Genomic DNA, 27,649 nt, shown 5'->3' on the forward strand with positions numbered 1-27,649 from the left:
CGTCATTTGCGAACGGAGCGTGTGAACACATGTACGAAGCACTAAATATAATTAAATAATAAAACTAATTACATAGTTTGGATGTACATGACGAGACGAATCTTTTGAGCCTAATTAGTGCATGATTAGCCATAAGTGCTACAGTAACCCACATGTGCTAATGATGCGGTCAAAGGCCTCAAAAAATTCGTCTCGTGATTTTCAAGTGAGTTCTGAAATTAGTTTTTTAATTAGTGTCCGAAAAACCCTCCCGACATCTGGTCAAAGTGCTGACTTGACATCCAAAAAATTTTGAGGAAGAAACTAAACGGCCCCGAAACTGTCACGCACGGCGTTTTCTCTGTTGCAGTACATGTCTCTGTCAGAGTTTTCCCTTTATACGTATGAACACTGCTTAGTACGAGATTTGGTACGGTTCAGTGCTTCATAAAATCACGGCACTGCCAGAACACGGAAAGAGAGCCATGGACTTCGTAGTTTGCAAATGCCTTCTCTTTGAGTTTGCAAATGCTTCAATAGCAAACAAAAGCTTCTTTTTGAGCAGGTGGCTTGAATCCCGGCCTTCCTGATCAACGCCGAGGCGTCCAGGCAACATAAATGTTTCGTCAGCTGGAGGAAGGTGTTGTTTAGTTCATTTTGTATTTTTATATTTTTAGAAGGGAATCTTCAACATTTGAAATATTAAATATAGATTAATCACAAAACTAATTATAAATTTCGTTTGTAAACTACGAGATGAATCTAATGAGCTTAATTAATCTATCATTAGAGTATATTTATTATAGCATTGCTGTAGCAATTTAGTGTCTAATCACGTCCTAATTAGATTCATTAGATTCGTCTCGCGATTTACAATCTATTTGTGTAATGCGATTTATTTTTTGACTATATTTAGTACACCATGCAAGTGATTTACAAAAATTTTACATTTTACGTTACGGTGCCGTGGCAGTTTCGGCCGTTCGTCTCATTTCTTTCCGTTGCAAATGTGATCTCTCCGAGAGCTCTTGTATAATTTTTTTCTAAATTTGAAGTTTTACAAACTTTGTAAAAAATAGAAAACCTAGATCCCACGTGTCATACTCATTTATTATCTTATTCCCCACCTCCTCTCCTCTCGCTCCGTCGCCGACGAGCCCCAATCACCGGCGGCACCACGGCTTGAGCGACCTCTAGTAGCGCTGCGAGTCTCCACGGTAGAACGTCATCTCGGCGAAGTAGATGCAGTTGCCGGCGACATCGGCCCTGTTTGGTTGCCTCTAGCACAAGTAGCACAAAAATTTTGACCAATAATTTTGGGTACTAAATAAAGTCAATTTATAAAACTAACTCCATAATCTTGCTCTACTTCGCGAGACGAACCTAATGAGGCATTTGACCGCACGATTAGAGGATGGTTACTGTAGCATCACTTAACCAATCATCGATTAATTACTGTCATTAGATTCGTCGTGAAAAGTTACAACTATCCGTGAAAATGTTTTGCAAATAAACTTCGTTTAGTACTCTATGCATATGAAATTTTTTTTTCGGAATTTGTGTGCTATGCTATGCTAGTGAAAATCAAACACGGCCATCGCCGCAGCCTGCCGCATCGGCGCACGCGATGGCGCTCCTCCCGGCGCAGTCCACGAACACGCTGTACTCGCCGAGAGTGTCCACCTCCTCCCACCTCATGGTCCCATCCGCCTTGTTTGGATGTGGATTTCTAGCGCTAGTGAATAGTAAAAATATTTGACTACTAATTACGGCGTCAAATAAAATCAGTTTATAAAACCAACTTCAGAACCCCGCGCTAGTGACCCTGAAGAATCTAATGACGCCTTTGACCGCGCGTTAGAGGATGATTACTGTAGCATCACTGTAGCAAATCATCGATTAATTACTATCATTAGATTCGTCGCGAAAAGTTACACACATCCCTAAAAACGTTTTACAAATAGACTTTATTTAGTGCTTCATACATACATGAGATTTTTTTTTTGGAATATGTGCGCACTAGTTTTTCTAGCACATCCAAACAAGACCCTTGTGCATCTCATGGGTCCGTAATGACCAGCAGCAGGAGCAGCTGCTCCCTGGCGACCACCAGGCGGGGCCCAAAGTTCCAGCTGTCGAACGTGGAGGCCTCGGAGAGGCCGGCGGCGGTCAGCATCTGGACCGCCGCCTCCTGGTCCGGCGCGGCAGCGGAACTCCAACAGCTGCGCGCGGTCGGTGACGCCGAGGACGCGGCCGCGGAAGTCGACGACGAACGCGACGAAGGAGGCCAAGTGGGGGAGGCGGTGGTGCGTCCACTCCGCGGCGCTGGGGTTGGCGGGCGGCGCGGCGCTCCGACGGGCCACGGGTGTGGGGCAGGAGGCGGGATGGACTGAGCATCTTTGCCTAGCGGCACCCTCTAGATAGAAGAAAATGAGATAGATAGCTTCTTTGTTGGATGAGGTTTTTTTATTTTTATTTTCTTTTTTTAACAAATTTATCTAAAATACAAGAACTTTTGAAGGTGCTCTAGTTATTAACCATTCCTGTCTCGTTTATTGCAAGGAAAATCATTATTAGATCCCCAGCAAATTGTACTTCAGTTACTTGCCAAACAAATTTACATCCCCATGTACAGTTGGGGGCATGATTACTAGCAGTAACATACACTGACGGTTTCCATACCTTGGCCCATCGTTTCGAGAGGCCTCCCCAAATCCTACGGAAACGAAGTTTTACTATTAAATCTCTCCTAAATTTTGTACAGAAAACTTGCGTTCAGATTTCAGGAGCCCCCAAACTATACATGCAATCCACAGGCTTTCCGAGAGTCCACCTGCGAAATCTTCCAAGGGTGTGTTTAAATGCCCCAAAACCCCCCTTAAAATCCAAATTTTCCATCACATCTCCATCACATCAAAACATTAAATATATCAAATGATTCATGCATGGAGTACTAAATGTAGGTAAATAAAAAACTAATTGCATAGTTTTGATGTACGTTGCGAGACGAATCTTTTGAGCCTAATTAGTTCATGGTAGGACAATATTTACCACAAACAAACGAAAAATACTACTGTGTGTTACAGTGTCCGATGTGACTTTTATTTCTCAATTTTTCAGGGATCTAAACACAGCCCCGAGAAAGAAACAAGAGCACGGGACGAAAAAGGAAGAAAGCCAAAAAGGAGCCTCCTTTCCGAGTTCAAAATTCGAAAACCACCATAAAAACCACCCCCAAGGCCAACCCATCCGTTCCGGCCGCAGGCAGAAGCGCACGCCCCCCTCGCCGCAGTTCCACCCCCACCCGAACCCCGAGGAGCGGCGGCGGCGGATTCGGCCATGGTGCGGTGCAGCAACGGCCTCCTGGGCCTCCTGAACGCGGGCGTGCTGGTCCTGGCCGTCGTCGCGCTGGGCGGCGGCGCGTGGCTGAGCCACCGCGCCTCCACCGACTGCGAGCGGTTCCTCGAGCGGCCCGTCATCGCGCTGGGCGTGCTCCTCCTCGCGCTCTCCCTCGCGGGCCTGGCGGGGGCGCTCTGCCGCGCGTCCTGCCTCCTCTGGCTCTACCTCCTCGCTCTCTTCCTCCTCATCGTGCTCCTCTTCGCATTCACCATCTTCGCCTTCGTCGTCACCAACCGCGGCGCCGGGTGGGTCGTCTCCGGCAGGGGGTACAAGGAGTACCGCCTCGGGGACTACTCCACCTGGCTGCAGCGGAGGGTCGAGAACGCCGGGAATTGGGCCAAGATCCGGAGCTGCCTCCAGGACGGCAAGGTCTGCCAGAAGCTTGGGGACAGGAAGGAGACGGTCACCCAGTTCGTCAACAGCAACCTCTCCCCGATCCAGGTCGATTCCTTATTTCCACTCCTTGCTCTAAATTTTCCTCTCTGGATTGTTGAATTTTACCAAAATTTCGATGGAGACTTCGTTGGCCAATGCGTTTTGGATTCTGGTGGTAACACTGCGAGGAAGGTTAGATTGCCCCTAGAGATTGGATTAGATTTTGGTGGCTTGAGTCGATTTATCTCCGGGAGATCACACATAGGTGCCTTCTCTTCTTGTTTTGTGGGAATCTCGTCCACGTCAGTCATCATAGTCTTACTGGACTTCCAGTCACTCGCGGAGGAACGTGCGGAAGCTGATTGCAATTTTTTTTTGTTCTGTTGTTAGAATCCACAAGGTTTTGCAAATGATGGGGGACAGGCTTATCTGTTAGGGCACATGGGGCTGGTACGGTTTGGTGAATTTTGCGTAGGTCGTAGGACCCTTACAATAATAGTTAGATTCCATTTTTCACAAGGTTGTGCATGTGGCATTTCAGTTCATGTTAACTGTACCCCACGATTCGTATGCTGCATTTTCGATTAATTTGTCAATTCCTCTTGCATTATGCTTATAGTTACTGCAGTTACTTTCCACGATACAGTATAAGCAATTTCTGATTGCATTCCTATGTTACCAGCTTGTTTTGGTAGTTAATTCCTTTTACAAATCTTAGTGTGGCGCATTCACTAACCATAGATACAGCAAGCAAATGCAGACTGATGAATCGATGTCTCTGATGAATCTATGCCACTGAATTTCACACATCCATGTAACTCGGTAACTGTCTAATTGTATGTTGTTCTGATGCAGCAAGAGCAATGTGACATAATCTTATAAATATCACTGTGTTGGTGAGACCTTTTTATCTTTTGCAACTAGGGATACACTGTTATTCTGGAGAATTTTTTTTATTGACCTTGTACCAAGAGGTACCACTGATTATAACTTAGACAGGGTGTCGAATCCAAGTTATAATTGCGGTACCACTGGTACCTCTCCAAGGATGGTTAAGAAAAGTTCTTTTCTGAAATGTTTTACGTCTGGTATTGATCTATCAATGAGATAGATGATGACTTACTGAACTGGCAGTCTTCCTTTTTTCTAGGGGTGTTTGTTTTAGATTTCCATGCTAGCTTTGCAAATTGCCAGTGCATGATGCCGACATTTATAGACCTTGCTTATCAATACAACATGTGGACCCCTCCCTGTTTTAAATGCAGTTCACTAGTGCTATACTTAACTCGACCTATGTAAGAGATTACTATCTGCAATTGTCATGGTGTACTGCTAATCACATTTGGAGCACCTCTTATATGAAGTTCCTGCCATTTAAGGTTATTGTAAACTTCTGCACTGCAATGTAGGAGTTGATAGTGTATTGGTTTGTGGAGCAGGGGTATAAGGGTATTCTTACATGCACACCATCATCTAGTTTATATAATCAATGTGTCGACTTCAACCTTGACTTCATGACCTGAATGTTCATTAAGATTTAAGAGTACTGTCAGTTTTCCGTCCTTGAATATTTTTGGCTGCATTGCATGATTTAGTATTTTTGGCTGTGCTATTTTCTGAAAGTTTTTTTTGGTGTTCTTGCCCCTGCTTTGAAGTGCAATTTTGGTTTTACCCTTATTTTTTTTAACTTTGTGATTTCACCCTTAAATTTTCCCTTGGTCTTTGCCCCTTTATTTTTTTAACAAGTCGTTGCCATTTTACCCTTGGTATTTGCGTATTTGCACCTGTTTTGACCGTTGACTTGGGGGTAAAATCGCATTGATGTGTGAATACTGAATAGTAAAGGGCAAAATCACAAAGTTTAAAAAATTAGGATAAAACCACAATTACACTTCAAAATAGGGTTAAGAACATAAATGTCCCTTTCTTTAATGCAACTTGTTTGCCAACATTTGGGATGCCAGTTTCTAGGTCTTTTCTGCAATGTCCCTTAATTTACAATTCCCTTGCAAATGCATACGTTCATCCTTGACATTTTCGTTCTCCTGATTTACTCAATGTGATGGCCTGCTGACCTTGCTATATTATAATGTCCCATTCCTGAAACAAATCCTATTCAACCCAGTTGAATTTTGCTTGAACATTACATATTTTCATTCACTATAAAGAAACTGTTTTTTCTGCAGCTAATACATCTATCTTATGTCCAGTCTGGATGCTGCAAGCCACCGACCGGCTGCAACTTCACCTACCAGAGCGAGACTGTCTGGATCAAACCCGCTGGCTTCAACACTACCACCGACGATCCCGACTGCACCACATGGTCGAACGTCCAGACCGTGCTCTGCTATGACTGTATGGCGTGCAAGGCGGGCGTGCTCGCCAACCTGAAGAACGACTGGAAAAAGATCGCCACCGTCAACATTGTCTTCCTGATCTTCCTCATCGTCGTCTACTCCGTGGGGTGCTGCGCTTTCAGGAACAACCGGCAGGACAACTCGTACCCGGCCTGGAAGTAAGGTGCGCGTGGCTATGTATAGGTTGTTAGGGTGTGTAATTGTGTCGCGGTGTGGTCTTATGTGTCAACCGTCAGTAGTTGATGCTTGCTAGTATGTTGCTCTGAGCTCTCGAACGTGAAATGATGTGTGAATGGTGCTAATCAAGATATGTCGAAAATTTGTCTGTCCACCAGCTGTTCTTGGCTCGAGGTTTAACGCTTCTATTCGAAATTTCAGTGCTGAACACTGCATGGATTCGTGCAGGGAAATTCTTGTCGATTTTGCTGGATGAAACGTCAAAAAAAAGTAGGATGCTCATCGAAAGAAGTACAGGTATGTTGCTACTGTCTTGATTGCAAGCAACCGACCAAAATTTCACAGCATTTTGTTCATCAGCGGGAATGTTCTACTAAGCATGAAGCACAAGAGAACACCTCATCACCACCTTATAAAGGGAACATATCAGGCGCAAACCAACCTCTCCGTGCAAACCATGCAAACTCTTGATATGTTCCTCTTATAAATCGTAGGACTAAACTATCGTCAGATTTGAGGCTTGGGCCTTTGGGACTGTGAAAGACAGTACGACCATTGTTTGGGTGTTGCCAAGTGACAAGTGTGATGCAAACATACTAGCACTGTACATCGGCAGCACCGAAAAAACTTTTGTTTGCATTTCATCAATGGAATTGGTTGGAACCAAAAACAAAGTTGTCTGTTGAATAGCAGATTTTTGTATTGTCCCTTCTGGCTGACTGACGAAAGGAATTTCTTTGGGTTCTCTAGATTTATTGGTTTGTTTGTCCAGAATGAATTGTTTACATAGTCCATCCATCGCTCCATTTGGCTTTGGCACACGGAGACATCTCTGGTGCAATCACGGAACTGGTGAAATCACCGTGCAATCCGACTAAAAAGTTTCACCAGTTCCGTGATTGCACCAGATATGTCTCCTTGGCACACAACTAAGATCAATTTTCCAAACGCTTTTGCAAGGAAGCAAAGGACCCAACCCAACCCAATCCAGCAAAACCCAATCCAAGCCCATCCACGGCGCCTTGTTTCATCCCCGCCCGGTCTCGGCTGCCCTCCGCGCCGCCGCGCCATGCGTGTCGCCGCGGCGGCGGCGGGGGCCCTCCGCCCCACGGCCGCCACCCTCCTCCTCTTCTCCCCGCCGCACCAGCACCGACGCCTCCTATCGCTCCACCGCCGCGCCACCCAGCACCTCCCCTTCGCCCGCCGGCGCCGCGACTCTTACTCCTCCACCGCCACGGCCGCCGCCCCGATCCCGAAGCAGGAGGACGCCGGCGGTGCCGGAGGCGAAGCGGAAGGAAAGGCCGCTCGCCGCCGCCGCGCCCGCGATTCCCCCGAGGGTAACCTCCGCCACCAGCTCGACATGTGCTCCCGCAACGCCGACCTCACCACCGCCCTCCGCCTCTACGACGCCGCCCTCTCCCCGGACTCCCCCGTCCCGCTCTCCCTCCACCACTACAACTGCCTGCTCTACCTATGCTCCAACGCCGCCGCCTCCGACCCCGACAGCTCCGCCGACGCCGCCCAGCGCGGCTTCGACATCTTCGCCAGGATGGAGGCCGAGGGCGTCCAGCCCAACGAAGCCACCCTCACCAGCGTCGCGCGCCTCGCCGCCGCCACGCGCGACCCGGCCATGGCCTTCTCCGTCGTCCGCCGCATGGCCACTGCGGGCATCCCGCCGCGCCTCCGCTCCTACGGCCCGGCCCTCTTCGCATACTGCGAAGCCAAAGACGCCGACGGGGCCCAGCAGGTCGAGGCCCACATGGACGCCTCTGGCGTCGTGCCTGAGGAGCCCGAGCTCGCCGCGCTGCTCCGCGTCAATGCGGACAAGGGCAGGGCCGATGAGGTGTACAGGCTCCTGCACAGGACGCGCGCCCTCGTCAGGCAGGTCTGCGACACGACCGCCCAGGTCGTCGAGGCCTGGTTCCGGTCCGACGCGGCGTCGGAAGCGGGGGTGGACAAGTGGGATCCCAGGAAGGTCAAGGAGGGCGTCATCAAGGGCGGCGGCGGCTGGCATGGCCAGGGATGGCTTGGCAAGGGGCCATGGAGCGTTGACTGGAGCGAGATGGACAAGAACGGAACATGCCAACGCTGCGGGGAGAGGCTTGTCTGCATAGACATTGATCCATCGGAGACTGAGAACTTTGCGAATTCCCTCACCGAACTGGCCATCAAGCGTGAGGCCAAGGATGATTTCCTCAGCTTTCAGGTTTCTCTTCGACACTTCAATCCATTTTCTTCATCCTCCTCTACTACTCACAACATACTCCTCCATTCCAACGTTGTAATTCTTCTCTTTCTAACTGAGGACCTCATATCTCCAGAGCTGGCTACGTCGCCATGGACTATTTGATGCTGTTATAGATGCTGCTAATGTAGGCCTTTACAATAGTAAAACTTTCAGTTTTTCTCAGGTATAAGGCTTCTGTTCAGCCAAGCAGTGTAAAATTATGATCCGATCCTTTTTGACACAAAGGCAGGCAGGCAGACAGAGCTAACTGCCAATATCGGATCTCTTTCCTTGCAGGTGAACTCTGTTGTAAATGCTATACAGAGAGTAACTAAATCAAAGAAGTTGCCACTGATCATTTTGCACATGCACCGTGTAAATGGTGGTAATGCAAAAGCTCCATACAACCAGAAGATTCTAGAGAGTTGGAGGAAAGCTGGAGCTTTGTATGCTACCCCTCCTGGTTCCAATGATGATTGGTAAGCACCTTCTTCCTTTCTGCTTAGCAATAGTAAATTCATTCATATGAAGTAAAACCTTTTGAGCTGGATCATGTACCCATAAATGGTAGGGAGTGGACTGTCTTGAGGGAGTGATTTAGGGTATGCTATTGTTTGCTTACCCCGTTTGAAGGATCAGTATTGTTTTAACACGTGATCTTTTTATATATTTTTTCCATATCTACAAACTATTTCTTCCTTTTCTGCTGCAGGTATTGGCTGTATGCGGCTGTCAGTTGCCGATCGTTGCTTGTTACAAATGATGAGATGCGAGACCACTTGTTTCAACTACTTGGCACTAGTTTCTTTCCCAGGTGGAAAGAGAAACATCAGGTTTGTTTCCTACAAAAAGCCATGAATTCTCTATTGTCTAGAAGTCGAAGCTGTTCCACATAAAGAGCACAAAAAACTCGCTCATAATTTCAGGCATTGTACAACAAAGACATTCTCTGTATCTTTTGCTCTCTTTTATCTTTCCCTATCAAAGTTTCAATGTGAATGACCTATGCAACTCAATGCAGGTCAGACTAACTTTCTCGAAGCGTGGCCCTACTCTTCATTTGCCGCCTCCTTATTCAATTGTTATTCAGGTGACGAATCTAAATGCAAAATCTGTACAAATTCTATATTCCTCTGATGATTAATCATGCATGAAAATAGTTGAACAGTACAGTCACTGTTATTACCCTCGTATGTTGTAGGAATCTGAAGATGGAAGCTGGCATGTACCAACGACAGCTGGTGATGATATTGAAAAGCCGCGGCAGTGGATTTGCTCTACAAGAAAATCTTCCAAGTAGATGGGACATGGATTTCATTATAACTGGTTGCACATATGCTGAAGTAGCCAAATACTGATATTCTGGTGTCAATATTGCCTTGGTACTTATTGAGCTCTGAACAGAAGAAATAGATGCACTACCCAAATGGTGGACTACTTTGCCTGGCTGCGGATGAGGTTCAAGAACGCGGAGAATTGGGCTTGAGTCGGTTTATCTTTGGGAGATCAGAAAGTTTTGATCATTTATGCGCTTAGATGCCTTAGTTTCTTGTTAGGTGGGAATCTCGTCAACATCATTCATATTAGTCTTGATGGATTTCCAGCCATGTGCAGAAGCTGTTTGCAACTTTTTGTTATGAAGTTAGAAGAATTCACAAGTTTATAGTGATGGGGGACAGGCTTATCTGTTAGTGTACTTGGGGCTGGTACGGTTTAGTGAATTTTGGATAGGACCCCTACCAGAATAGTTACATTCTATTTTCTACTCTTTCTTTAGTTTGTGCATGTGACATTTCAGTTCTGGCTAACTGTTCCCCATGTGACATTACAGCACTGCATGCATGCATGGAGGATTCAGGCAAAGATTAGCCACTGCTCAATCATCTTTCAGTGTGTTTTCCTCTCTGTTTTTTTTTTTTGCCATTTTTTGGGGGCAATGAGTGGCCACAAGTGAGACTAAATTGGCGCCCATTTCTCTGTTGGTCTACAATAGCATGTCCCTTTCCTCCACGTACAACAGTGTACAGCTAGCTGACAAGCCCCCCACACTCATGTCCCAATAATGGAGCAAGACAAGCTCCTGACCACTCTGAGATCTGCCTTCCGATCACCGTCAGATGACGCCATGATCTTCTTTCCAATCGATACGCATATCTTGTTCTCGATCTTCTGAAGCAACAGCAGTCACTACGGTTCTCCCATACTCTGAGTAGGATCCCTGCGTGCCAAGTCAATGAAAAAGGTAAGGCACACCATGACAACACATCCTGAAATTGAATTGTGTCAAAGGGGACACTAGTCTTTTGATCTAGAAAATGCAACACGAATGGAGCACATGTATGTACCGGAGGACGGTGGGTCGCTGCTGCACGGCCGCCGAGACGCGGCGGAGCACGTCGACCTGGGCGCGCAGGTGGACGACGTAGTCCACGGCCTCGCGGAGCAGCGCGGCCTCGTCCCAGGCGGCGTCCCCTCCGGGAATCACCTTCCTGAGCGCCATGGTCCGCCTCCTCACCAGCCTCCTCGCGACGTCGCTGCTCGCCGCCACCGCCGCATTCTTCGCGGCAGCGGCGTAGCATCCTCTCCTCATCCTCTTCGCACCGACGCACCTCCTGATGACCACCCTCTTGAACCTGCTCCTCCTCGCCTCGCATGTGGCGTCGGGGCTGCTGGAAGAGGCGGCCGCCGCCGCCGCCAGGACGGCCTTGGGCCACCTCGCGCGGGCGCCGCCGCCATGGCCACGTCGGCCGAGCACTTGACGGCGCGCTTCCGCTCCTGGAGGCTCAAGGCGCCGAAGGAGCACGCCTCCGCGCGCGCCTGGAGGCCCCGCAGCAGGTTCCTGAGCAGGCCTCGCTTGAAGGAGGCCACGACGGCGCCTTTCCCCGCGGCGCTAGCAGCGCTAGGGCCTCGCATGTCTGCTCCGTGCCTTCGTTGCCTGAGGATGATAAGAGATGCAATCAATGTGCTATACTCTTCTACTCCATCGATCCGTACCAAATTATAAGTCATTTCAAGAATTTTGGAGAGTCAAACCATCTCAATGTTTGACCAAATTTATAAAGAGAAATACAAAGAGAAATCTTGGAGAGTCAAACCATCTCAATGTTTGACCAAATTTATAAAGAGAAATACAGTGATTTATGACATCAAACAGGTATACTATGAAAATATAACTAACAAAGAATCTAATGATATTTAATTAATATTATAAATGTTATTATCTTGTTATATAAATTTAGTCAAATTTGAAAAAAATTAACTCTCCAAATTTTTTGGAATGAACTTATAATTTGGAACGGAGGGAGTATCTCTGAACGCCGGCCGACTGAGATGGTAGCAGCGAGCGGCCTCCCATGGCTGTTATATATGTGTGGCGTCTCGGCGGCAGGCCGGCCGGCCGGCGTGTCGCGTCGTGTGGCCTCGCTGGAACACGTACGGCGTGTGGCTGGGAGGCGAGACAGCACATGCGGGTAATCTCCCATGGATCGCGTCTAGTAGCTAACCTCTGTGATCATCGAAACGGAACGTGCCCCCTCTTGTTTAATAGCCGCTGTCGGAGAATCGGATTAGCAGATGCATGAATGTCTGAACCGCAAGATCAATGTGGCCTAAAGATCCCCGGCAGCCAGCCACCAGATCCATCATCCATCCGTAGTTATAGTGATAGGTAACATGCATGATGCATGCACAATACTGCATCTAGAGGAGGACGACGCATTGGCAATTCGACCACCACATCTTACTAACCTTATTAATTAACAGCGACCCTTTTTTGCATGCAGACGCAGAGAAAATGTTTGATCAGCATGGTAACTGCTAGTAGGATTCGGCGTGTGTGGAACGGATCGGGATACTCGGAACGAAGAAGGGGCGCCGGAAAGTTCCGGGGAACGAGGGGGCGATGATGGCGGCGGCCGGGCGCCGGCAGCGGCGGCTCGTCCGGCACCCCTTCCTGGAGCCGCGGCGTGCCCCGAGAAAGGCCGGCAGATCGCGCGCTGCCTCGCGTGGCGCTCACATGGACGCAACGCCACTTTGCGGAGCGCCGGCTCGTTTCCCGCGCCTGAAGCTGAAGTCTCTCTTCAAGCTGCTGAGCTCCTGCGGCTGTCTGGCTTATCCTGCATCAATCACATCGGACCATGCATCAAGGTCGACACTCGACACGACATCTACGACGAGTACTATACAATCGCACACCCCTTGTCATCTCTGGACAGTGGTCGGTATCCTTCTCATAACACTGCGCCAAGATGATAGCCGCATTAAGGTAGAAGAACAACTGTACAGAAGCAGCAACAATCCATCCAAGAATGGGGTAGAAGAAGAAGCACGCATACAGGGCCACACACACAGGGGCCAGAAGGGGAGCAGCCAGTGGCGGATCCAGGATTTGCTCTTTGGGGGGCTCATCTCCCTTCTTCTTCCTCCAGCCCCCTTTCTTCTTACTTCCTCCTTTTTTCCCTTCTTCTCCCTCCTTCTTGCCTATACTTTCCATGGAGTTTCTGGGGGTAAGTGGGGCTTGAGCCCCCCATGCCCCCACGCTAGATCCGCCCCTGGGAGCAGCGCGTGCTAGATCGTCGCGTATTATTGTACTGGGCCGGGCCGAGAAGTGGCACGCCAAATATACGGCCCAACGTTCACGTGTCCAGCTGCTGAGTTTTTTTTATATTATTTATTTTTCGATTTTTTAAAAATATATACAACAGAAATTTTTTTGCAGATCTGGTCTCCTGTCGCCAGTTCAACTGGCGGTAAGGCAATACCACCGGATGAACCGGCAATAGGGTATTGTAGAATATTTTTTGATCTGGACAGTTCACTTTCAAAAAATCATAACTAATTTATATGAACTCGGATAGAGATAAACTTTATATGAAAATTATAGATATCGATGAGATCTACAACTTTTTAGTTCAAACTTTTTTCATTTGGAGCCATCTTTATATTCAAATAATCGATAAATGCTCCAGATCTAAAATTTATTTTTGGATCTGAAGCTTGTGACAATTATTTGAGCACCAAGATGGCTTCGAATGAAATAATTTTGAACTACAAAGTTGTAGATCTTGTTGATTTCTATAATTTCTATATAAAGTTTATCTCCATACGAGTTCATATAAATTAATTATGATTTTTTGAAAGTGTGTTGTCCAGTGTTCAGACCAAAATTTAAATTTTAGATCTGAAATTTGTGTCGATTATTAGAGTACCAAGATGGCTTCAAATGAAAAAAATTTAAACTACAAAGTTGTAGATCTCGTCGATATCTACAATTTTCATATAAAATTTATCTCTATCCGAATTCATATAAATTAGTTATGATTTTTTGAAAGTAAACTGTTCAGGTCCAAAGACATTTTGCCGGATGAACCGGCGATATCGCCGGTTCATATAAATTAGGTATGTCCGGAGGCCAAATCTGCAAAAAAAAATGCGGTATATATTTTTGAAAAATCAAAAAATAAATAATAAAAAAATAAAATAAAAACTCCCAGCTGCTCACGCTCTCGGCGGCGTGGAATTGGATGAGGGGCCTCGTGGGCTCGTGGCTTGATGTTCTGCTGTTGTTGGATTCATTGAGCGCTGTTGCAATACATAACTCGTTCACATCATTTTAGATTTTGATACTCCGTAATAGAAGCAAGTACTAATATAACTGTCTTATCATCCCGCAAATACGGCTCGGGATCACTAGATTTCATGAGATGCAAGCACAGTCGTCCACAAACATTCAAGTGTTCTTTACAAAAAAACATTCAATAGTGGATTGGAAACATATATTTCCATCATAGACGAACTGAAGTTCAGACCTGAGATAAACCTCCCTCCCTCTCTCTCTCTCTCTCTCTCTCTCTCACACACACACACACACACACACACTAGTCCTTGTTTGCCTCAGACGACCCTTGCCTGGATTTGGAATCAGCGACACCGCTCCATCTTACCTTCAAAGTCTTTCCCGATTCAGGCGTCTTGAACCAAAGCCAGGCGTAGGCGATGGCGACGCCACAAAAGGCGCCCCCTGCATACGACCGCATCTGGCAGCGTATCTCCTGCCGAACAGCCTGCACGATGGCCGCGCTCCTCTCGGCGTCGCAGTTGCGCCGCTGGGGGCAGGGCCGAGTAGCCGCAGGTCGCAGCACGCGCCGCGCAGCGGAACGCAGCAAGGGATTCATCTCGCATCAATTGCTTGGTTTGAGATTGGGGGGGGGGGGGGGGGGGGGGGGGTTCCCCGCAGCGTGTTCTGGTGTATGTACACAAGAGAACTTGGGGCTCGGAACTGAAATCGGACTCGGGTTCAGAACCTCGATCCGTCTAGGAGACGTCTGCAGCAAAAAGATCCCTTGGGATGTGAACATATACCTGCAAGTACCAACCAAGTTAAACTTCAGCAACTTTTTCAAAAAAAAAAGTTAAACTTCAGCACTTGTATTCATCATGAACTGCAATTGAGCATCAGTAAATGGCAGATGATCATTTTTTTGAATTTCAATTCCTTGTGCCCAAAACTAACACATGTGTGTCATGTTTCAGAGAGGTAATAAGACGCAGATTCAGATTTGGAGTTAGTCACGGTGAATATGCAAGTGGTGAACTGCCGATCACTATTGCAAAACTATAATTTGTTCACAAAATCCAAACACAATTAAGGAGCATTTGCCTGATTCATTCTTATCCGGCAGCGCCTCGGCGTCCACAGCCACAGCGCCATCCAGCGCCCGCACCACCTGGTGCATGGTCGGCCGGAGCACCGGGTTGGGCTCCATGCACCAGAAGTCCAGAACGCCACGCGCGCGTAGCGCTCCACCCTACCCAGACCCCATGACCCCAGGCGACGGACTGGCCCGGCAGGAGCGTGTCCCTCGGGTGCGCGAAGCTCTGCCACAGCACACGCCGCCTCCGCCCGCGGAGTCCAGCAGCGCGAGCACCGACGCGCGCTTCACGCTGGATTTCGCGGGCGGCGGCCACCGTTAGCTCCGCCCCTGCACGCTGCTGCTCCCTTTGGCGCCGTCCACAAGCGCGAGCTGCCCGTCGGGCGTGACGCTGAGCGCGGACCGCGCCGTGGCGAGCGGCGTCGCGCCGGTGTCCGCCTTCTTCGCGAACCACACCACGGACTGCGGCGGGACGGGGGAGCTGCTGCTGCCGCTGGCTGTGCCGACGTCGAGGCGGAACCACGTGGCGAGGACGAACTGCGTGGGGTCGGCGTCGAGCGCGCGGAAGCCGAACGCGAAGACGCCCGACGGGCTGGTGATGTATCCTGGCGGCGCCAGCGCTGCCCCGGCAGTCAGGTTGGTGGTCTGCGCCGCGGCCGCCGGCGGGCGCTGCTGGCGCCGCGGTAGGACGAAAAGGCGGAGAGCAACTCGACGAGGTGATGCCATGATCGATCGATCGATCCTCGAGTCTTCCTAGTGTAGTGTTAGATGCTGCCGAATGGTTGGGAGTCACTAACTAGTCGGCGAAATGACAATTTGTTTAGTGTGTGACGTGGCGCGCGTATACGGGTGTGGAAGTTTAGGCGGAGAGCACGGTGGCGTGATGCGGTGAACGCCGTCGTGAGGCGGTGACTGGGCGTTCCCAGCTGTCACGAGTCCAAGGAGTGCCGGATCCAGGCTTACACCTGGAAGCTAAGCTACCCGTTGCGCGGCAAACTGGCGCAAAACATTACAAACCTGAACAAAGGCGCGAGCACGTACATACGGAGTACCTCAGAAGAGTCAGAAGACTAGAAGAGAACAAGAACTCCCGAGAGTTCTTCAGAATTCAAATCATGCGGACATTTGTTAGAAATTGAACTGGTAAAGAAATTTCTGGATGACTTGCAACGAAAAGCGGCTCAACTGACATTTGATCAGAAGACCACCCGAAACAATGATACAACTCTGTAGAGAGCGACAAGATTTTTGAGAATGGCAAGTTTTTGGCATGCAATCAGTGATCTTCAAGCATGGTAACAAGTTTCAGCAATGCAAGGCAGCAGGTACAAAACATGGTTCAGTTCGTAAACGGTAGACCAAGTGGCCCTAACAGGCTAATACAATCTACAAATGACAAATCCTGGTCAGCCAAATCCAGCATTCAAAAACAGGCAAAGGCGCAAAGCAACAGAACGTTTCCTTTTCTCCTTCACATCCAAGTATCATGAGAACTCTTCTAGCTGATAAGACTGATACTCGTCTAAAGTTCCCCGAGATAGATCTGCTTGTCGCTGCCGCAGGATCCAATGATCGGCTCGGTGGGGTGGAAAGAAGTCTCATTGACGGAACCATTGTGCCCAGGAAGCTTGTACAGGATCCGCCTAGATGTCGTGTCCCAGATGTAGACCATGCGGTCCGCGCTCCCAGCAGTGACCTTGCGGTTATCTGGCGACCAGCTACACTTCAACAGGTTCTTCTCAAAGTTGTGCTGGTGGCCTGTAAGGGTCTTGATGTTCCGGTTCTCTGGTGCATAAGGACGCAGATCCCAGATCTTGAGCTCATTATCCATCGCGTTGGTCAGGAGATAAGACCCATCGGGACTAAGTTGCATCCCAGTGATCATGTCCTGATGTCCTTTGAGATATTCTGTTACTTCATTCTTGCGAAGATCCCACCACTTGACATCATTGTCCAGGCCACCGGTGAATACCTTATCTGCTGCCTCCGAGAAGCTCACAGCTGTGATCTGGTATTTGTCGGGAAGAGTTTGAATCGCACCTCTCTGACGCAAGTCCCATAGCTTTGCTGTACCGTCATCTGAACCACTCACAACAAGAGGCGGCCACTTGCGGGCTGGGCAACACGAGTTGACAAACGACGAGTGCTCAGCCATCTTCTTAACTTGCTTGCCAGTCTCGACATCCCACACCCTCATGGTCTTGTCCGGACTTGCGGAGATTAGCTGGGTCCCATCAGTAGTCCACTGAAGGTCAAGAACAGCATTCTTGTGCCCTCTCAGTACCATGAAGTTCTTGCACTCACCATGAACATACCATAAGAAGATATCCTTGTCATGGGAGCCTGATGCTATCACAGTTCCAGCAGGGTTGAACTTCATGCAGTAGATAGCACTCTGGTGACCTGTAAGCAGCATTATCGGTGCCTCCAGACTGGATGTGCGTTGTTTTCCACCAGGCCCAAGAGCCTGATTTGGATGCTGTTGAACGTTAGCCAGCTCCATCCCTGGTCGAGGGGCTGCAAGAGCCAAAGAATTGTTGCCTGGAGCGGAGAACATCTTGAATTTTGTAGGTAAGTTCAACTTCCTGTGGCAAAGAAAACTATAAGATGGCAGTAAGAATTCCACACCATGCCAACAAATCACTCTATATTCATGCACACGCATATTAAAACAATGATGAAAATTCTATGGTGTCAACCTTAAACTTCTCGTATTATAACCACGTATACAGAATCACGGCCAACTACTACAAATCAGGGTGGCTTTGAGAAATGACTTAAGTGATATGCCCCATCTCAAGCTACCAATATTACAAAATAAAGGCACCCTAAAATAAATATACCTCATGCTAATCAACAGCAGAACAACAATACAACATTGATCAAGCCAAATGTTTTGCCATATGTGAAATAGTAACTAACAGTAGCAGGACACAGTTTAGACTAGCAAAAATAATTTTATCTGCCGAACAGGACACATGAGGGGCAGATCTGGCTAGGAGAACTTGCTAAGGATACTGTAATTGGCATACATGTAGATACGAGACTTAACCATGTATTGTAGCCTGCAAGCCTGAAAAGATGTTGCAGTATAATCACAGGAAGACAAATCACCAGGACAGACCTCTTGGCCTGTTAATGGTCCGTCCCTGAGTCTGTTCACCCTGTTCCATAGGTGCAACCGTGCATTGGAAGTGAAGCTACTTGTGGGCTTGTGGCCTCGCTGCTAGAAAGGCACCAGCAGCTTATGTATCATGTATGTAAACAAGATATTAGTTGTCTGTGAACCTGACTTAGATCTAGTGGGGCAAAAACAAGCATGGGATGCAGCCTCAATCCTAGGGGGTATGGAGTGCGCTTTTTTACTTTTTACTTACAGACGATCCTACTGTGGCTAATTGTCCTTGAACTCTTGAAGTTGCATATGTAACATGGAATTGCTCATAGATGTGAGAACAATACAATGTGTGACACAATAGCACAAACTAATTTCAGCAACAATTATCTCGCGGCCTAGAAACTATAATGATATTTCTCAAACAGACTATCCCCTGGGCCAGCGCGGTAAGGGGGGAATCCAAACAGAGCAGTTAGTACAATCATCCGTAAGCACAAGCCGTTTGACGGTCTGAGGAAGTTGCTCTGCCTTTCACTAAGAATCTGCTAGGGTTTCTCATTTTCGTTTCCTAAAAAAAAAATCTCTACTCCATGGATGATTTCCCCCAATACCAGCACCCACCATACTCATCTCCTATTTCCTAACATCAAAATCCAGTGAAATACAGGACTAAGCATCGCTCCGCACTCGAAACCAGGAAGCAACTAAACCGAGGAAGGTTACAGCGCCATACCAGGGACCAGGAAGCCCTAGGTTGCTGCCACCCGGTGCGCGAGAACCCCGGGCACTGCTGCTGCTACTCGGAGGTGCGCGGCGTGGCGAGCACGGAGGAGGAGCTCGACCGAGCGCGTGCGGCGGTGGAGGCAGCCGGATTCGCCGATCCGGCGGCGGGGCGAGACCGCGAGAGAACTGGGGCCGAGGGGAGGCGGCGCTGTCGAGCGGCGTGAGGACTGCTCGGGCGGCGTCTAGACTTTCTTCAGGGCCACCCGGGCCAGGCTCCCTGGAGCAGAGTTGGGCCGTAAGCTCGAGATGGCGCTTTTTTCTTTTTTTTTTATATTTTTAAAAAATAAAAATTTCAAAAATATATGTCCGTTTTGAAATATTTCAAAAATACCCCCGGTCGCCCCCATAGGGCGACAGACTCTAAGTGTAATTTTTTTTTTTCAAATTCGCAACGAGGTCCCTGGCCAAAAAAAAGGGCATGTCGCCCACCCAACGGGCGACAGGGGCCTATCGCCCACCCCAGGGGCGACAGGGGCCTGTCGCCCGTTGGGAGGCGGCAGGATCCCCTCCCCCCTATATAAGCCCTGGCCGCCATATGCCACCATCCCCTTTGTCATTTGAGCCTAAAAATTCAGAAAAAAGAGAGGGGTGAGGAGAAGAAAAGCGGCGAAGCTCTGTCGAATTGCGTACTTGTGATCTACCGGTAACTTCCGTATGAATCCATTGATATTGTATAACAATTTAATTTAATTAGCGGATTAGCTGAATTAGATTTGGTGCTTTAGAACACTCGTTTAGTATTACAATTTTAGTACTATTACAGACTTGTTTTTAAATTAATTATGAATTAGAATAGAATTATGAAAGTACCTTATTGATATTGCAGCATAAGGCAATGACTGCCTCCAATTGTGGAGGACTTTCATGGACCGAAGAAAAATCTAGTATAATACTTGATATCATGACCCATCTTGTTATCAGTAAGAAGTTGGATCCGTTAGCGGATGGTACGATAGAGATGGTGTTGTCCAAAGTAGTAGAGTTTAAAGATTTCACATTATTTCGAGCTATTACGACGCAAGATGTAAAGGGACACCTGCTAGAACGTCGGAAGATATACATGAGAGTATGTGAACTAGCGAATCATCCTAATATCATTGGATTCTTACAAAGTTCTTGTAAGATATGGATGCGGCCAGAGGTGTATGAGATGCACATTAAGATAACTCTCATTCAGTTGTAATCCCGTCCGTCATTTTGAATCCATATTTATAAAACAGTAATATTATTTTTTAATTATATGCTAGGATTACTCCGAGAACACGGAGTTGATTAACAAAACGATACCAAATTTTCGTAAATTGGTATGTATCTTCGGTGGACTTATGCCGCAAACTAGACGAAGGAGGCGGATAAGATCTTCGTGTGATAGTACTTGGCCTGCGCAAGAACAGATGCCCGGAGGTTCGTCGAGTCATGCTTCAGCACCTCAACCACCAACTTGTGTTAACTGGGATGACGACATAGATGACTTCATGCCCCCCAAACCATGACCTCCAACACATGATGTTCCTTCCCTTATACATGAACATAGAATCAGAAAGGAGACAAAGGGAAAGACAAGAGATTCGTCAAGTCATGTTGCACCACCTGCAGCACAAACTTGTGTTAACTGGGATGACGACGTGGATGACTTCATGCCCCCCAAACCATGACCTCCAACACATGATGTTCCTCCCCCTGTACATGAACGTAGATCCAGAAAAGAGATAAAGGGAAAGCCAAGAGGTTCGTCGAGCCATACTACACCACCTGCAGTACCACCATCTGTCAACTGGGATGACGACCTAGATGATTTCATGCCATGATCTATAACATATGATGTTCATCGGTTTAAGATGTATTCGCATTTAGTATTGTTAATGTTGTATTATGCTTGTATGTATGTCTCGTACCTAACTTGCATTCACTGGACATGTACATAATGTCGAGTTTGAATCATACTTAGTCGTAATGGAGCATCGAAGTATAAACATGTCACTAGAATACTAAAAAGCACACATTTAATTAATATAACGATAAGAAATAAGAACTAAGAAATACATTATATAATTTGAACCATCAAATTTTACATCATAATACAACGATAATGAAACACACATCACACATGCAGTGGCATAGAAGAACCCGTTGCAAACTACGGTAAACAGATTCTGGACTAACCTAACATGCCTTAGGTAAATTTAAAAAAAATAGAACAAACACAACGATACAGCATGTCACTAGCACTAGGGTAGTCCTAGTAGCCGTACCCCCACGTAGCAAACTGCGTTGAGACTTCTCCGCAGTATCCACCCATTGCAGGTTCATCCTGTGAACCGACAGCATTACTGGTATCATCAACTTCGTCGTCTTTGTTACCCTCGCTCACTTCCTCATAATGGTTCACCTTGCATTCCAGATCAAAGATCTTTATCTGGAGGTACTCGATGAACTCCTGAACAGAATCAATTGGTGCAGGATCGACCCACCTAGTAAAACCACAGTTTTCTGGAGCATCGGAAGACTGCAAAATAAATTTCATGTAAGGTGTCTCATTGAAGATAAAGAAATGAAAGAACCGAGTATTACCCATGCGTGTGGACATTTAAAGAAACGCCGACCCCCATCCATCCCGTCGGTGCACATCTGCACTAAGCAGTCCTCATCATGTCTGCATTTTGGCCACGGTTATCGTATTGTCGAAGAGGAGTTTCATTGGTAAATTCACTCTTGTGCTGTGGCGGAAACTCAAACCGCGATGTCATAAACCAGGACGGCGGTAGTAAGCCACAGGCTCGCATTCGCGGAGCAGTGCGAAGATAGGCCTGCTGGTGCACGGGTAGCCACAGCCTCTGGGCTGTAAGGCTCCCAGACAACGTCCTCGGGCATCAGCATGTCGAGCTCCTAAACAAACTCAGGATATGCGCGTCTAACCTGCACATGCACCCAGAACCTCTGCATTCCGAATAAGTAAAATTAAAAGTGCGCTAATACATCATGTAACTGTCAATGGAACATGTGAATTGTAACAATTAAATTTATATATGGAATGAATATGTACTGCAAACTGTAGGAACCAGGTCTTCGAAGTACCTGCTGCTCGCGGGTGCGGGTTGATCGGACCTGCTTCTTCCACATGGTCAACCAGGGCAAAACGGGCCTCCAGGTCATCCTTCCACGAGGCCGCCACCATACGCGGACCTACAGCCACCCCGACGATAGAGAGGCCGAGGAGGTAGGCCACGTCTTGCAGCGTAGGAGTCATCTCCCCACACGGGAGGTGGAACGTGTGTGTCTCCGGCCTCCATCTGTCAACGAGCGCCGTCAGGAGGGATCGGTCGAGCTGAATAGGCCCAACCTCGACAAGACGGCTCAGAGTCAGTAGACCGGCCTCACGTAACCTGCAAAAAAACAAAATTGTCGAAACAAAGGAATACCGACGAATACATAAGTGATAAACAATAATATTTCATTACAATAGAACCTCAAATCTATGCTCCATTGTACCTGTCGATATGACGCGGTGCAGTTTGGTCTTTTCAATCTTCTCTTGCATATATTGTGTCACTCTTTTGCAAAACTGAATTTGGGGGTTGCTGATGTTTATGCTTGCAGCCGTGTAACGCTCTCTGAAATACTTCATGCACCCATACATGATGAACTCAACAATTCCCACAAGAGGAAAGGCACGATAAGAACGCATAACCATATTGAAACACTCTGCATGATTCGTTGTCTGAATACCATACTGTATTCCGTTGGTATCATAAAGGAATGACCATTTCTCCTTAGGTGCACCTCGAATCCAGTGTGAAAATGGCTTCTCAATTGAATCCCTAGCCTCTGCAGCTTGACTCGTGCCTGCTCCTGATGCCCTTACCTTCACTAGCTCTGCAGTCAACTGATCAAGCATCTTCCATAATGCATTGAATTTTCTCTATTGATTTTGGGTGCACAACCTCTTAAATAGGTTCTTAAGATCCTTGTTCTTGAAGTGATCATAGAAGTTTGCACTCATATGCCTAATGCACCACCTGTTTTGGACATCGGACCACAATGGAGGCGTTGTCGCAGTTCCACGTTGCAATTTCAGTATTGATTGCAGCAGACCTGCATGCCTATCACTAATAAGGCACACATCTGGACGTGCAGCAACAACATGAACCTTCACTCGTTCAAGGAACCAATACCAACTGTCTATGTTCTCATTCTCAACAAATACAAATGCGAGCGGAACTATTTGGTTGTTGCAATCTACACCGATTGCGGTGAGTATCTGACCTTTATACCTTCCAGTCAGAAATGTGCCATCAATGCAGATCACCGGAAGACAAAACTGAAATGCTCTAACACAAGCACCTATGCAAAAGAAGGCTCGTTGCATAATTCTTTGTCCCCTAGTCACGGCTGGTACGAGGTATGTGTCATAAAAACTTCCAGGATTTCTAGCAGCAACCTGGGATAACATACGAGGTAGGTTATCATATGATGCCTCGTATGTGCCGAACCGCATCTCGAACATCCTTTGTTTAGCCCGCCATGCCTTCAAATAACTAATGGTGTACTGGTAAGTCTGGTCAATGTGCCGAACAATCATTTTTGGCTCATAATTTAGGTTGTCCATAATAAACCCATACATTTGCTTTGCAATAAAGTCGCATGATATATTGTGATGCGAGGGAAGAACTTCTGACAGCAAACAAGTGTGCTCTGTCATAATAGAACATTTCCAGTTCGACTTCCATTTTCTCTTAAATGCATGTACTCGCCATGGACATCAATCATTCACACACTTCACCTCATATTCTTTACTGCCAGACTTTATGACTCTGAATTCTCGTTTCAATGATATTGCCCATAGTCTCACAGCATCTTTTACGGCTTCAATGTTTGGATATGTTGCACCTTGCACTACCTCATTCCCTCTATACTCCCACTCTTGATTTCGTACGTCTTCTGCGACATGACTGTCAAAACCATGCTCATTCCACTCTTTTGGCAATGAGTACTGCTCGTCATCTGATGAGCCCTCATATTCTTCCATCTCTATTGCGGTTTGGTCTTCTGCCTCCATCTCGTCCACAATGTTATGTATCCTCTCTCCCTCATCAGCAAGGCCCTGTGGTCCCATGTTTTGGTTCTCTGTCTCTTCTGACTCATCTTGCTCAACATAATTGGTGTCTCTTCGAATACTCGGCGTTCCTTGATCTGCACAATGTTGGATTTCATTTTGTGTCTTCTCCCGGATTTGAACAAGAATGGCCAGAGGCCACCCACGCTCTAGAGCTGCTTGCATATACTTCTGCCAGTCATCAGTGCTGTGTATCATCATCAATTCCCATAATTCACTTTCTATCTCCCAATTAATAAGAGACTGGACGGTGATCACATGTGTCAACGGATCAACACGGAACCCACGCTGCAGCCACTTACATATGGAACCAAAACTCGTTTCCAGAGGTTTATCTATGGCGCTAGATGTGCACTTAAAGGTAGAAATATCTACTCTATTTGGCCCATACAAAACATTGTAGTCACCATAAAATACTTGAAACTGCATCTTGCTCGACATATCTGTATATCACATAATACTTATCGAGTTATACTCTTTACTTCACTACCTTATTCAATAATCCGTAAAAACTAAGTATGAAATTCAACTACAACGTATAAGTATTCATAACTATGTGATGACACTCAAATTCTATACTGCATATGCCAAATTCTATTCTAAATCATAATTAATTTATAAACACGTCTCTAATAGTACTGCAATTGTAATAATAAATGCGTAGTACTAATTTTCTAAACTAATTTACTACTACGTAACTAAAAACTAAAGTATCATTAAACTCCTACTTAAATGGTTCTACTATAGCACTAATTAAATTAAATTACTCACCCCTACTTAAATTACTCCTACTTAAATGCGTAGTACTAAATGTACTAACCTGCAGATCACAAGTGCTGAATCCGGCAGGGCTTCACTGCTTCCCTTCTCCCCACCCCTATCTTTTTTCTGGATTTTTGGTGGAATTTTCGGGCTCAAATGAGGAGGGAATGGGGGGTGGATCCTTATATAAGGGCGTCTACCCTGGTCGCCCGAGGGGGGGGGGGAAGGCCCTCTGCCGCGCCCGTGGGCTGGGCCCAGCTGTCGCCCGAGGGGGGGGGGCGACAGGCCCCCCTGTCGCCTGTGGGGGGGGGGGGCGACAGGCCCCCTTTTTTTCCAGGGACCTCGTTGCAAATTTAAAGAAAAATAATTACATTTAGGGCCTGTCGCTCTATGGGGGCGACCGGGAGTATTTTTGAAATATTTCAAAACGGACATATATTTTTGAAATTTTTATTTTAAAAAAATATAAAAAAGAAAAAACGGCTGCGTGGTGTGGGGGAGGAGAGAGAAATGAAGCCCGAATGGATTGGTGGGCTGCGCGGGATGAGGCCCGACTACCTTGCAGACCGCCTTTGAGGTACCGATGCACTTGGAAGCCCGGCCCACTATTATAGGGCCATACACATGCTATGACCATTTTTTATTAAAAATAAAGAAGGATCGTTTTGTCTCCCTCCCTAATCTTCACACAATTGAACACCCTGTACTACTCTGCATTGTATTCCGTATGTAAGAGATGGATCATATGTTAGGTGTAACAACCGCACGCGGACAGTCCGCGAGGCGTCGCCCAGATATTTATCTGGATGGGCGTGGGACCCACTCGTCAATCCTCTCTTCTTCCTCTTTCCTTCCAGAGCCGAACGGAGCTCGAACTCCCGCGCCATCGTCGCCCCTTGCTTCGATCTCCCTCCTCCGTCCATCAAACCTTGATTCCTTGCGTGGGAACATTCCTCGGCACCTCCTCCACCTTCCCAAACCCCTAAACCGGCTTCTTACGGCCAGAATCGCTCCCGCCACCGCCGGACACCATTGGAGGTGCTTGAAGCTTGCTCCACCGCCGATCCGCCTCTCCGGTCGTCCTCCACTCGAACCGACCGCGGGAATGAATTCGTGGTGAGTCCCTTATGCTTCACAGCCTTTTTCCCCTTCCATGGCGTGTCGCCGGCGCCGGAGCACGGCCGCCGCCCTTGCCGCCGCCCTTGCTGCCGCCTAGGGCGTGGGTTAGAAAGTAGTTATCGCGGACGGTCCGCCTGGGAGGCGCGGACGGTCCGCCGGTCAGGTTAGTTTTGTCCAGAGACGATGTTGCCTCTGGTTGTTTTTGCAAGATGGATTGCGGACAGTCCGCTATCGGGGAGCGGACGGTCCGCCGTTGAGGCTCGAATTTGTTCCAGAGACGATGTCGTCTCTGGAGGTTCGCAGGAGTGATCTGCGGACGGTCCGCCACTTGGGCGCGGATAGTCCGCAGTAGAGTCTAGGAATTTGTCCAGAGACGTTTTCGTCTCTGGTGGATTGAGTATTTGAACTGCGGACGGTCCGCCAGGGGTGGCCGGACAGTCCGCAGGTAGAATGGGAAAGAGTTCCAGAGACGTTGTTGCCTCTGATGGGTTGGTAGGATAGTACGGCGGACAGTCCGCCACTTGGGCGCGGACAGTCCGCAGGGTATTTCAGTTAAAATAAACTAGTTACATTTTTGGGCTGCACTTATTTATTTCATATGCATACGTGTAGCATCCGCTTCTGAGGGCGCCGTCTTTGAGGTGATCGCGGCACCACAAGAGCAGTCGACGCAAGCCCAAGAGAAAAGGTGTGAGCACCCGGCCCAAGGCCCGTCTGGTCCTAGTGTTGAGCAGCAGACACAAGGCAAGCCCCGGTGCACATCCTAGTATTTTAAATTATGACACCTATGTATGTTTCTACTACTTGTGCATTAAGTTCAGGAATTGTTTGGAACCCTAGTTGCATGATCCATAGGATTCCCTGAGACATACTAGCATGTATAGGACGATAGTTGTGCTAAGCTTAATGTTACCGGTAGAGACGAGTGGTCTCCTGCACTCGCGAGATGTAGGATGTTAGGAGCCGAGTAATTTCCGGTTACTCGCGAGATACATTATTATCTTTATATAATTCAGTAATTGAGTATTGTATTGAAATGGATATGGAAATGTGAGACCGGGCGGGGATGATGGATATGTGTGGCAGCAGGACAGGGTTCCTGGGTGTCTTAGCCCCGTCTGTGTCGATTAAGGACTGGTGGATGTGGCAGTGCTGATCGGGGATTGAACTGTACTAACCGCATGCCGGGAGTAGGAGGTAGTCGAAACCGGTAAGCCTAGTACTGCCTTGCTTCGAAAGTACAGGACTCCATCTCACCTCCTGGGGTAGTCGAGTAGTCGCAGAGAAATGGGGATGTATGTATTACTTTTGGTGGTCTCATGTTGAGCTCGGCTGACCATATGATGGTGGGGCGGTCCTGTAGTTCGAGGCGGGGAGGGGAAGGGTTGGTGCGTGTGGTCCGACGGGGCTTACATGTGCCGTGTTGGTTAGGTCCACCTTGCAAGGTTAAATCGGATCGATTCGCCGTGTCTCGCGGTTATGAGGGCCTTGGTCTCTTTGTCACACCGTAGCAAAAACGTAGAATGTGAGTTAGGTATGTTTCTATAAAATATTGAGCTCATTGAATTATTTTGCTTGCATCACCATGAT

The 27,649-nt window shown here is 47.6% G+C and overlaps 3 protein-coding genes and 1 pseudogene across 6 annotated transcripts; 2 read left to right on the forward strand and 2 right to left on the reverse strand.

Annotated features, from left to right (window-relative positions):
- The first annotated feature begins 3,148 nt into the window (after positions 1-3,148).
- On the forward strand, positions 3,149-6,482 carry LOC120671417 (tetraspanin-8-like). Of its 2 annotated transcripts, none has more exons than XM_039951727.1 (2): positions 3,149-3,819; positions 5,940-6,482. In XM_039951727.1, exons 1-2 carry the CDS (start codon positions 3,319-3,321, stop codon positions 6,270-6,272), a joined length of 834 nt encoding a protein of 277 aa, XP_039807661.1. In that variant the 5' UTR covers positions 3,149-3,318; the 3' UTR covers positions 6,273-6,482. The 2 variants fall into 2 exon arrangements, with proteins under 2 accessions (XP_039807661.1, XP_039807662.1); XM_039951728.1 differs by having other exon boundaries at positions 3,200-3,819; positions 5,964-6,482.
- A 732-nt stretch (positions 6,483-7,214) lies between these two features.
- On the forward strand, positions 7,215-10,397 carry LOC120671419 (proteinaceous RNase P 1, chloroplastic/mitochondrial-like). Its single transcript, XM_039951729.1, has 6 exons — positions 7,215-8,493; positions 8,609-8,698; positions 8,812-8,993; positions 9,227-9,347; positions 9,536-9,604; positions 9,716-10,397. Exons 1-6 carry the CDS (start codon positions 7,357-7,359, stop codon positions 9,812-9,814), a joined length of 1,698 nt encoding a protein of 565 aa, XP_039807663.1. The 5' UTR covers positions 7,215-7,356; the 3' UTR covers positions 9,815-10,397.
- Positions 10,398-10,627: 230 nt separating this feature from the next.
- LOC120669443 lies at positions 10,628-11,427 on the reverse strand (annotated as a pseudogene).
- A 4,900-nt stretch (positions 11,428-16,327) lies between these two features.
- Positions 16,328-19,232, reverse strand: LOC120671420 (U5 small nuclear ribonucleoprotein 40 kDa protein-like). Of its 3 annotated transcripts, none has more exons than XM_039951731.1 (2): positions 19,016-19,232; positions 16,328-17,749 (listed from the first exon to the last, which is right to left on the reverse strand). In XM_039951731.1, the coding sequence occupies exon 2, from the start codon at positions 17,719-17,721 to the stop codon at positions 16,687-16,689; it is 1,035 nt and encodes a 344-aa protein (XP_039807665.1). In that variant the 5' UTR covers positions 17,722-17,749; positions 19,016-19,232; the 3' UTR covers positions 16,328-16,686. The 3 variants fall into 3 exon arrangements, with proteins under 3 accessions (XP_039807665.1, XP_039807664.1, XP_039807666.1); XM_039951730.1 differs by having other exon boundaries at positions 16,328-17,764; positions 19,016-19,229; XM_039951732.1 differs by lacking the exon at positions 19,016-19,232 and adding an exon at positions 18,217-18,238.
- Between the last annotated feature and the right edge of the window lie 8,417 nt (positions 19,233-27,649).

This window comes from Panicum virgatum, chromosome 4N, assembly GCF_016808335.1.
Source record: "Panicum virgatum strain AP13 chromosome 4N, P.virgatum_v5, whole genome shotgun sequence".
In the NCBI taxonomy this organism is placed as follows: domain Eukaryota; kingdom Viridiplantae; phylum Streptophyta; class Magnoliopsida; order Poales; family Poaceae; genus Panicum; species Panicum virgatum.